Source organism: Benincasa hispida, chromosome 1, assembly GCF_009727055.1.
Source record: "Benincasa hispida cultivar B227 chromosome 1, ASM972705v1, whole genome shotgun sequence".
NCBI lineage: Eukaryota > Viridiplantae > Streptophyta > Magnoliopsida > Cucurbitales > Cucurbitaceae > Benincasa > Benincasa hispida.
Window position 1 is genome coordinate 92778843 of NC_052349.1, and position 12299 is coordinate 92791141.

A 12299-nucleotide genomic window follows, 5' to 3' on the forward strand; every position below is an offset into this window, starting at 1 on the left:
ACTAAATAGAATGCTAAAAAGAGTCCAGACAATAAATTCCAATACTCAACTCTAATTCTAACAGCTGCATGATTATGACATTTTATATTCTTTGATGGAAAAATGATTTAATGGGACTCTTTATAATGTTAGGAGAGGATGGAACTTAATATATTATTTAGGTTGGTTGAGTTAGGATCCTTTCGACTTTTTTTACTTTTACTTGAGAGTAGATATGAAAAAAGACTTTATTTTTTTTAAAACTATTATGAATACTGTCAATAATTTTGATGATTTAACCAACTATGAAATCAAATACTCCTATATATATATAGAAGAAGTAGCTTTGATTTCTTTTTTACATTTCTAAAAATCAACTCTAATACTAACTAATTATGAATATGAATCTCACATTTTATCATGCCTTCCATTTTCCATTATTCCTTCTCCAACCTCATGATCTTTCCTGTATTTGTACCTATGAGCTGAGTACAAAAAAATGCAGAAATTGATGAAACTCATGACTGTGAGAAGCCAGTAGAAGTAGTCGAATCGTCCTGTGTTAATATTCTGCGAAAGCCAAGATGGGTTTCTTTCATTCGGATTCCCCGTGATGGATTTTATAATACTGTTTAGCAACGATGCCGCGAAGCAACCCAAACCGCCCGCGAGAGCCGCGTATGCCGATCCAATACTCTTCATGGCATCAGGGGCTTCCTCATATAAGAACTCAAGCAAACCAACAATGCAAAACACTTCTGCTATGCCAATCAGACAATACTGAATAAGCAGCCAGTAGGCACTCAAATTAGGCATAGGGGTCAAAAAACTTGCCTCATATCCATTTTCTATAGCATAGTTCCTTCTATATCTCTCGAATGCCCCACCCCAAGCGACCGACATTATTGAGATTGCTAGACCAATGCCAACCCTCTGGAGCTGAGAAGCGCCATGCGGGTGCCCTGTTATGCGTCGAGAGAGCGGAACGAATACTGAGTAGTAGAGTGAAAGTATGAGGAATATGCTGAGGCCAGGGAAGACTGGCATGCAAGTGACAGGGAGCTTAAGATGGCCTATGTGAGTGTTCATTGTGTATGCTTGTTGAACTGAAAGAGTGAGATATTCTGTTAAGACTAAATTGAGCATTATTGTGCAAGCTGGTATTGGAATTAGCTTCAAAAGAATCTTCACTTCCTCAACTTGTGTCACTGTGCAAAGCCTCCATGGACTTGGATTCCTTCCATCTTCCTTTAGCTGCAATGCTGCTTTGTCCAAACATCTGCAATCCCATTAAATCACCACTAAACTTAAAAACTTAAGTCGATAGAATATAGTTCATTTTACTCTAATACCAGGTTAATTTACGATATTCATGTGAAAGAATGAAACTGTTTACCTGAAATCGTCAGTGTGAAGGATCTTTCCACTACCTTTGATAGCGGATTGCTTGCCGGGAACCTCGTACAAGCCAACAAACTCGCTGTTAGAAAATGAGATGTTTCTCTTCCTATATGCTGCTACAAGAACTTGAGCAACTCTTGTGAGAGGGCTACCACCCGGCAATCGGTGCCGATACAAAGGAGTACCGAGAAAGAAGACGACGTTCGAAAAGCCCATTGCTATAGCTAAAGAGCCAAAAGCAGCTCCCCATCCATGTTTGATTTGTATGTAAACAACAGCAGTGAAGGCTATAATGGCTCCAACAGTCACAGAAAGGTAAAAGAAGTTGAAAAAGCGATCCAAATGAGATTTGTAATCTTTGCTTTTTTCATCAAATTGATCAGCCCCAAATGAAGAGACACATGGCCTTATACCTGCTGCCCCAAACCCTGTCAAATAAAGGACTGTGTAAAGGTAAGTCATTTGCCATGATTTTGCTGGCTCACATTTGCCTAGAAGCAGTGATAATTGATCACATTTCTCTTGATTTGGCACAAATGTACTAATTGTAGCACATAGAGTTATTCCTGTTAAGCCCTGCATTAAGGACAAAACCAAGGATTTCAATTGAATATCTTCTCCATATTAGCTTCATATTGATGGGATGTTATCAGTTTCGTATCGTACCCCGAGATAAATGGTAGTAAAGATCGCAATCGTCCAATATCGACCGAGATATGCATCGGCAAGGAAACCGCCAAGAACAGAGGAGGCTTGTGAGATGCCAAGGAAATTGTTAACTGCATCTGATGAAGTAGTAAATGGCATATGCATTACATAGAACATAAAGGCTACCATGTTCACTGAAAGCCCAAAATAAGCCATTCTCTCTGCCATTTCATTCCCTTGTAAAGAAAACAAGAATAATTTTTCACATACTTTTTCCTTTCCAAGTCAAAATAGTAACAACAAACAATAAGAAGGGTTGTTTTGCAGCTACTTACCAAAAATAAAGAAGGCTGCAACCCAACCACCAGTCTTTGAAAGATCAGCAATAGGTTTGCCACGGATATTAACCGGAGTCGTTCCTCCGGTATAACCACGCCCGAACGCCGTCCTCCGATCATCCGATTCGATGAAAAACATCCCAAGCTTCTTCCTTTGAAATGATTCAGAATGTTCATCCAATCTACCAAGCCCAGATGTTTCAATCACCTCTTGAGGTGATTTTATTTCTCTACTTCCCATGCTTCTAAATTCCTGAAAGAAAGAAGAAAAAATGAACACTTTCACTCACTATTTTCACTCTATATATAAGAATTGAAAACAAAAATTTTCTCCAAACTTGTGAGATTTGTCAAAAGAAGATTCTATATCTTCTAGTACCATCTGCTGTTTCACATAGTGAGAAAAGAAATATCTTTGCTTATAAGGACATATTTCTGTAAGGTTTTCTTGACAGTTAGTGAGTGATTTTGACTGCCTAATTAATAAACATCCAACCAAACAAGTTTAGGCCCACAGAAGAAAATCAGAAAAACCAATCAATTTCTTCAGTACAAAAGAAAAGTCTCAATTAATAGGCCTCAATTTGAAGACAAAACTCTCTCTATCTATAGTATAGGGAGAATTGTTTCAATTGTTAGAAGAAGATTGTTGGTTAGGAATTGGTTTTTCTTAATGACAACTACTTATAAGTTACGCCTTCACGGCATATATTTCGGAATGATTTTGAAATGTCAAAAATTACTTCTGTATCTCTAACTTTATTCTCTCTAATGATCTTTTATCTTTCTCGATTTTTTCATAACTTTATTTATAATTATAATAGTGTTTACTGACAGATAATGAGAATCAAGGAATGAGAATAAAAATTGTGAACTCACTTTATTTCTATCGACGTTTGTCAAATTAGGAATGAAGGTAAAAGATAAGAGGAACCGCTCCAAATTTAGAAATCTCATTCTCTACTTTTTCCCTCACAAATAATAAGGTTTACAATGTTGATTTCGAGAAAAATATTGAAATTTTAATTTTATAGAATTCTTTGATGTAAATATCGGTATAATATTGATTTTGATGGATATTCTTAGAAAAGTTATAAATGTAAAAAATTCAAAAAAAATAAATTTATATTCTCGATATGACGATGAAAATTTAATACTATAATCTGATAGTTCTTACCAAAATTTTCAAATGTGAATAAAAGTTTTGTTTCTCTCATAACTTTTCTTCTGATTTTTGTAATTCCGTTGCTAACTATTTGCTCCGAAACTTTTTAGTTTTTTCTTTCTCTCTCGCAGACTTTATTAATTTTTTCCTTCTGATACATTTCGAAAACAATTTTCCTTTTTTTATTATATGACAATCACTATTTCAATAAATCAATTGTAAACAAATTATTTTTAATAAAATCACTTTCAAACATATGAAAATTAAAGCATCAATATGAGCATAGTTATATTATTAACTTCGAAGTGGAAAAAAAATGAAAATTAAAGTGGATGGTTTTAGTTTTATTTTATTTATTGTCATGGAGTAGAGGGTTTGTTTTTATTTTGGGCATGGGGTTTTAACTTTTAATGAACCAAAAAAGGAAAAGGGGGAAAGTGGACAGTGCATTTATGGTTTGGGGCAGATTGAGTAAAGTGGTTGATGAACTTTGAGTTACCAAATAAAAATTGAATATCCAAATTCCAAAGCCTTAGGTTTATAGGTTGGAGGTTGGAGATGTTCATTTAATACCGACTTGGCTGTTGGCCTGGCCTCAATCAAACGTCTTTAACTACACAGCTCTATCTTCAGTTTAAATTCTCCGACTCAATCTACTTACTCTCTCTATAGATACTTTATGTGAGACAAAAAATACGTATCGGATACTAATATTTTTAGATACGTATCTAATCTTTATCTTCATATTTGAGTCTCCACAAAGTCCACAAAAATATAAACCATTTGGATATCTTCAATAATTTAATGAAAAAGTACTTCGTTTATTTTCATACTTTTCCATCTAACCTTCTTCTTATTCTTTATAATATAAGTAACTTTTTTATTGTATTTTATTAACTATTGTACTTCAACATCTTAGATTTTGCTTTTTTGTATTGTATTTCAGTGTTTGTATTATATTTTGTGTTATTGTTATTAACTTATATGCTTAATTGATCTATATTATAGATTTTTTTAAGAAAAAAAATGTATCTTCAATGATAGTATCCTCATTTTTTAGAAATATATTAAAAAAATTGGTGTATCCTTAGATGTATCTATATCTTAGTTTTTTTTAGAAATTGACAAATCGTCGTATCCGATCGTATCCGTATCTGTGTTTGTACTTCATAGTACATAGTAAAATTAGAGGAGAATCGTGACAAATAGGTAAAAGAACGAAACCGAAAAAGAAATAGTTAATGCTCCGTTTGATACTAACTTTTTTTTTTTCAGTTTTTAAGAAACAAAATCATACATGTTTGGTAATTAAAATAATGGAATCGCAGGTTTCGTTTGGTTATCATTTGATTTTTAATTTTTTTTAAAATTAAATCTATTTTATGCACACTTCTTACAATTACAATGAATTGCATCTTCCTTAATTATAATGGTTGAACTTAATTCCAAAAATAAAAACAACTTTCTGAAATTACCTTTTTAGTTTTCAAAATTTAACGAAGAAATTTGGAGGTCGAAAGTACTGTCCATGGGTTTAATTTTCAAAAAAAAAAAAAAAAAAAAAAACAAGATGTTACCAAACGGGATGTTTGTAACTGTTTTTTGTTTTCTATTTTCTTAACATTGAAAACTAGAAACATGTAAAATAGTGTTTTTGCTTTTTAAAAAATTCAAAATAATTTGATGACTTTTCTAGTTTTAATATATATATATATATATATATATATATATTTTACAATATTTTACGTATGGTATACATAAGTATAAGATTATACATTTGTTTTTAACTTTTTGAAAATTTTCGTATTAATAAAATGATGTCAATATTTTAAATGTACTCAATGATCACAAATAAGATGAAAAAAAAACAATATATTGACAAAATATAAGAAAATAATTTCATTTTCGTGAAAGAAAATTTTAGAAGAATAAGAAAACAACGAAAATAATTAATTTTACCCAACAAATTCACAATATTTTCTTGTGATAATTTTTTTTCATTTAGGATACTCAATATGTCATGAACAATTATTTCTCAAAATAACATAAATTAATAACTCGTGAATGCTTCAACTATAGGCTGGATGGAATAATTATATATAAAAGAGATTAATATTTGGGGGAATAGTGCTCTATATTTTTATAAACTATTTGTGAATGTTCATATTATTACATCTCTTGGTATGGGATTGTGTCTTTTGAGAAAATGAGTAGTCTTTCATTAGGACATTCATTTAAAAAAATACACCCTCTAATCTAGAGTTATGGTGCTTTTTTATTTTTTTTAAATAAACAAATAAATTTTATGTATATGTTCCTATAATTTTAACTTTTAATTTTGTATAAAAAAATAATTTTAAAATTGTTTAACAAAATTGCGAAGTTATACCTGTCATTTTTTTTAAAGAAAAGAGAATTGAAGTGTAAAAAAACTATTTAACAACCCTTTAATTTCATAAATAATGGAAAATGTTATTAATATAATGGAAAAAATTAAAACTAAAATTTATAATTGGACTTTGGTTTGAACTCATCACTCTTGATATTATAGGACACAAAACAATCGCTAGACCAAAGTCTAAATTTATTTTAGATATAAATAGACGTAGAAACTAAAAAATTTCCACTTCACTAAGAGGTTAACAATCATAAAATAGCGAATAATTAAGAGAAATGAAAAGATAAATGAAGTAGAAAAAATAAACTGGTTCGTCCAAAACTTAAGACTGCATCAAATCTTTTCCCTCGTAGATTCTATTATAATGGAGTTTGGGAAAAAAAAAAATCCTTAAACTCTACCGTAAACCTTTTCTAAATAGCTCAACATAAATTATTTTCTTAGTTATCACGAACAGGCATCTTGGAATTAAAAGGAAAAAACGCCCAAAACCCCAAGAAAAATATACTTTTTCCTCTTTTTCTTTACTGCCGCGTACAAAAGGGTTCATACCGCACAACACTAATTGTCGTTTCACTTTTCTTTTTTGAATTTGCGGCACACTGAAGAAAATGTGATCAAACACACAGCTCCAAGATTAACCTAAGGCCCATATGGGCGAAAGCCCAAAACAAGAGAACCCCTTCAAGTGATTAGTGTGCTCCTTCAAAATATCATCACCATCATCATTCCAATTTTATGGGATGTCCTTGAAGGGATATATATATATATTTCCATCATGTGTGTGCTTTCTTGGAGTTCTTCACAAAAAATCTAATAATCTCTTAGTTGCAAACAAAACGATAATCTTGTTTCCCACTGCAATGGAACTTATCATCTTGACAAACTCCAAGACTCAACTCCGACTATAATTGTTATCTATCTTCTTGACAAACCCCAAGGCTCAACATAAAACCTGTAAAATCAACAAAGTAACAAAATAGAAAATTATTAGAAAAATAATTGTAGCTCATCTGTACTTGCCCCAAGGTATGAACAAGCTACGTGGAACTGTCACCCAAACCTAAAGGACAGTCACGTACTCTCACTAAGTGGTACCAACTGACATCTTCTTCAATTATGAACACCTGCTCTTGAAGAAGATATATCTGTAAGTGGCTTGACTTTTTCCTTCAAGCTTGTTACCAAGTTGGAGGCACTATCATTGATCTTAGCAACTGCTTTGGTCTTCTACTTTGATGTCTTTACTCATCTTCGTGACTTTATCAATCCATTCGGATGTCTGACAATTGGGGGTTCAAGATAGTCATCAACTTTCTCTTTCGAATTTTTCAATTGTTTATGAATTGATGAATATTGATCTAACTGATCAAACTTTGCCATCATTGTTGCTAGCTCAACTATACATCTGTACCTTCCATTTGTAACCTTAACTGGCATCCACCGTCTCTTTAATCCTTTGGCAACATCAAACCGACATTTGTACAGTGTGGAATATTTATGACCAATTACCACTACTTAGGATCCAAATATGAGTCTACATGCACGACTGCCAAACTCATAACTACAACCCTTATCATCCAACTTTCCAATTGAGATGAAATTTACCTTCATCCTAGGCATTAACATGACATTTCGTAGTATTAACTTTTATCCATACTTCGTCTTTAAATTAATATTTCCAATTCTAACGATTTTGGAAACTTTACCATTCCTTATCCTCACTAGACTATGATGTTTCTAATGTGAAAGCTAAAATGTGAATATATTCTTATCTGATGTTATGTGTATGGAAGTTGCACTATCAATTGTCTGTTGAATGAATGGCTACTATGTTCCGTGTTACTCTTAACATAAGCACAAACATCACTAATTTCATCATCAATTTCAACTACATTTGCCTATTGCTTTCTTTTCTGATCATCTTCTAATTTCCTACACTGACTTTTGTAGTGACATTTCTTGAAAAAAATTCTATCTTCTTATTCCTATTTTTCCACTTTTTATTACTGCTACTCGACCCATCATTTTTAGAGTCTATCTTGTCTTTACCTTTAGTTACTGTTAAAGATGAACTTGCAATGGATTCTTTACTACTATCGTTCTTATGAATTTCTTTAGCTAGATAATTGAATCACGAACTCCAAAAAAATTTAATGTGTTTTCCCTAATTGAATTAGACACGACGGTTTTCATAGTCTCCCAACTATCAGAGGTAAAGACACTAATAATTGAATAAGCATACATTTGATCAGTAAATTCTATCAAAACAAATTTCAATTGATTAGTTAAAGTGGTAACCTCGTTAATATAGAAATTTACAGAAGCATCTTCAATCAGTTGGATGTTGAAATATTTCTTAAGAAGATAGCTCTTATTATTAGTAGACGATTTCTCATACCTGTTTGTAAGCGCTTCCATTAATTTTACTGCACTAGTCTCATTGGCTACAAAGCTAGCAACATTCATTGGCAAACACTTGATGATTGCTACTGCTTCTTCATTTAGGTTCTCTCAATCTTTATCTAATATCCCTTTTAGTCTCTCTTTCAATGCCTTATGCATTTTTATGTAAGTTAAGAAGTCTTTAACTTGAATCTTCTAATACCTAAAATTTTTTCTATCAAATTTATGATTCTCTTGAAACCTCTTGGCTCTGATGATCTCATGACTCCTGAATCAAAAGCTCTGATACCACTTGTTGGAAATTTATTCTAGATATAAATAAATGCATAAACTAAATTATATCTAAAATTTTCACTTCACAAGTTAGAGGTAAATAGATTAACAATCATAAAATAGAAAATAATTAAGAGAAGGGGAAAAGAGAATGATACTGAAAAATATACTGGTTTGCCCTAAACTTGGGACTATGTCCAGTCTTTTGCAACGGCAAGTTTTACGATAATGGAGATTGAAAAAAAAAAATTCTTAAACTTGTGCTACAAATCCAAACACGAACTATTTACTACCCAATCCGGTATCTTGGGATTAAAAAACACTACTACAAAATCTACATTACTTGACACTTATACTTTTTAATTACTTGATGTTTCTTTGGAAAAAAAAAAAAGGTCGAGTAATGACCTTTTAGTCATCCACTGGATCCATTATTTTCATCCTTAACCATCGCCATTCCTTGGGATTTTCGCTGAATCGTGGAGTTGGGTGAAATTTTGGGTAAGTTGGATTCCTCTTGGTGAGGTTAGTGGGTTCTACTTCTTGTTATTTTGGTATACCCAATGGTTTGGCTTAGGTTTAATGTTTGGTTGGGTTTTAGATTTGGGTTGAGACCCCTCAAATTGGCTTGTATCTGCATCGAATTTCGTGTTCGAGGCTCGAGTGAAGCATTGATTTGAGCAAACACTTCGGATAATTGTTTGGAATGTATTGGTATGAATTTGTGATTTGGGCTATATTTTAAGACTGGAACTAAATTCTGATGTTTGCTTTAGGCTCAATTCAAGGTTCTTTTAGGAAAGGAGTTAGCTATGAAGAATTGTAGCATCTTCTGTAATGATTTGCTTGTTTAAATATTTGATGATGAGATTGATTTTGAAGTGTTGAAAGGAGCTGAGTTTTTGTCCAATAGGTTTGAGACCGATCTTGGCAAGGTTTTGGTAAGTTTGAAGGTTAGTATTAATAGTTCTTTGTTACCCATTGAAGTATTGGTCTAATAATTGAGTTATTTTTCAAATTTTGATGTTCAATTCAAATATTTCAAGGGGTTGGAGTCACTGTCTAGTAAAGTTAATGATGTTTGGACGTTTTGATAGGTATTAAGGCCTTGAAATTCTTTTGGAATGGTTACATAGTTACTGAAATTTGGGTTTGTAACCATTATTATTGAACTTTTCGTAGGTTGGATTATTTAGCTGTAGTTTTGAAGTGACATTTGAATCAAGCCACACTTTGGGTAATCTATTTGGAGTTAATTGGTTATTTTGATGAATGAAATTTTGAAGAATTTTTTTATTGCTTGTAGATCAAATTGAGCTTCCAATATTCTCTTCTACTCATTGATTCCTATATTCGTTTTTTCAAATCTCTCCCATCTTCCTTCGTTTTGCAGTAAAAGGTAATTTTTCCTACCGAGGCTGGATATGGTCAAAAGAGAATGAATGAAATCCCATTAAGTCCCTAACTTAAAGTTGTAGATATTTCTTAAGTTTCGAGTATGATATTTTTCCATTGCATAAAGTAAGCTAATTATGTACATTTTTCTTTATGCGTGACTTTTTGTCATTTTTATATCTTAACACTTATTTCTATATTTTGAAATTTCATGTTATCACATTTATTCTATTTTGTATGTTGACTTACTTAAACATGGTTTACCTGACCCTTAGTTCTTGATCTTTAGACTTCAAAGCTCAATGTATAGATTAAATAATGCACTTTGTTGATAGGTTACTTATTAAACAATTTGTCACTTTTTTGTTTGTTGAAAGTTGAGTTTTGTATACAAAAGCAATAGTTTGAGATTTTATTTTGTGCATGTACGTGTGAAATATAAATATTGTTGTAATTTGTGAGGAGTGTTCATATGAAAAGTCATAGTTGAACATATAAAATTTTTAGTGAATATATTGAGTTGATAGATCTTAAATGTATAATGTTTATTTAGTTGATGCAATTGTATTGTTGGAATACAAGGCTGAAAATGAGAATATCAATTGGAACATTTAATTTGAAAAAAAAAAGACATATACTTGACAAATAAAAAACGTCAAGAGTTATCATATATGATACGTAATCAATGTCAAGAATCAATAAACTTGACATACCACCAATGTCAAGTATATTTTTTTTCTTGACATGAAAATTGTATCAAGAAACATTTGTCTTAACGCTTTTTCGGAGTAAGTTATCACATTATACTTGAAAGTCGAATACTCGACGCTTTTATAAGCATTAGGTATACCCTTTACTTGACATTGAAAAAACGTCACGTAATCCAATTTCTATAGTAGTGAAAAAAAAAAAAAAGAAGAAACGTCTAAAACCCTAAGAAAAATACTCTCTGTATTTTTCCTCGTTTTTTTCAATGTCGCATACAAAAGGGTTTCTACTGCACAACACTTATTGTTGTGTGTCGAACCTGTGACTTGCAAGTGACAAACCTCATCACCACTGGAACAAACATACATCAAAAATATTTGTTACATTAATTTTCATTTTTTTTTTTTTTTTTGTAAAAATGTCGAATCAAGTATGTTAGAGGTATTGAAATTATAGTTGCATAAAACCTAAAACTATAGTTGTCATAGCGCTTGTACTATCAACCTCAAAATAAGAGATTATTGGACTAAATTTGTGAATTAATGAATGAAAATTTGTATATGTTTTGTTTTGGTTCAAACGTCTACTAAGAAAGTAATGGTTCGGTGCAAGTGCACACACTAGTGTGTTTATGTTAAACTTCTGTATATTCAACTTTGATTTTAGTCATCCTTAGAAGTCTAAGTAATCAATTTTCTAGGATAATAAACGTGTATACATTTGGTCTTATAGTGTGTTTATGTCTAAGGTCATGTGATACTCTATGTTTAAGCTCTCAGTCTCGTATTCCCTTGTAGACCTTATAATTTTGTTTTAATCTTCTCAACATTAAAACTCAACTAGCACATTAACTCAAGTGATCAATTGAAATCAATAAGATAAACAATAAAATGAACAAAGGAAATAACTAAAAGTGGGTATATGCGTTCATGATCTTGTAATGTAAGTTCATCCCTTCTAAAGTATCCACAAAATTGAATCCCTTAAAAAGTTTAACTCACGATAGAAAGAGTAATAAACAAATTCATTGATAATGAATTCGTGAGTAGGATGAAAAGATGTATGGACTAAACCAACAAAATATGAACCAAAAAGAGAATGTAAAAGCTTGAAAGTAGAATTCCTCAATCCTAGTGACAGTCTCTATAAAAGCTTGAAAGTAGAATTCCTCAATCCTAGTGACAGTCTCTACACTCCTTGGCTAAGGTGCTCTCTTGGCTTGATTCCACATCTTTCAATAGTAATCTCACTTACAACTCTATCTCATTGGTAGAAATTGAACTAAAAGCTCTCTAACTTCAAGGGAGCTTTCATTCTTGAGGAAATTATGAAAATCATCACCAAGGCTTGATTCCTCAAATGAATGGATTGATGGGCTTTATATAAGCTTCAAGGTGATGGGTTTTATTGTCGAAATGTATTAAGAAATTATGAAGACCAGAACTTCCCAACGCCATTTCATTTTAAATAACCTATAAGCAAATTTATCATTGGTTAAATGTGGAAGTGGCTTATCAAAGAAGAGGTGGTGGAAATGTAACTCGGTTGAAGTTTTTTTTTTTTTTTTTTTTTTTTTTATAATTTTTAT

At 31.6% G+C, this 12299-nt stretch overlaps 1 protein-coding gene across 2 annotated transcripts; it reads right to left on the minus strand.

The window, feature by feature from the left end:
- Positions 1-252: 252 nt before the first annotated feature.
- LOC120089750 (protein NRT1/ PTR FAMILY 6.1) lies at positions 253-2817 on the minus strand. Of its 2 annotated transcripts, none has more exons than XM_039047135.1 (5): positions 2705-2817; positions 2364-2619; positions 2047-2264; positions 1376-1956; positions 253-1258 (listed from the first exon to the last, which is right to left on the minus strand). In XM_039047135.1, exons 2-5 carry the CDS (start codon positions 2605-2607, stop codon positions 388-390), a joined length of 1914 nt encoding a protein of 637 aa, XP_038903063.1. In that variant the 5' UTR covers positions 2608-2619; positions 2705-2817; the 3' UTR covers positions 253-387. The 2 variants fall into 2 exon arrangements, with proteins under 2 accessions (XP_038903063.1, XP_038903071.1); XM_039047143.1 differs by lacking the exon at positions 2705-2817 and having other exon boundaries at positions 536-737; positions 814-1258.
- Positions 2818-12299: the final 9482 nt, after the last annotated feature.

Bases quoted from the DNA above. Each gene is read 5' to 3' on its own strand.
- LOC120089750 (XM_039047135.1), bottom strand. From the start codon at position 2,607: ATGGGAAGTAGAGAAATAAAATCACCTCAAGAGGTGATTGAAACATCT. The intron at 2,265-2,363 runs GTAAGTAGCTGC...TTTCTTTACAAG, and splicing joins TGCAGCCTTCTTTATTTTTG to GGAATGAAATGGCAGAGAGA. The intron at 1,957-2,046 runs GTACGATACGAA...TCCTTAATGCAG, and splicing joins TTACTACCATTTATCTCGGG to GGCTTAACAGGAATAACTCT.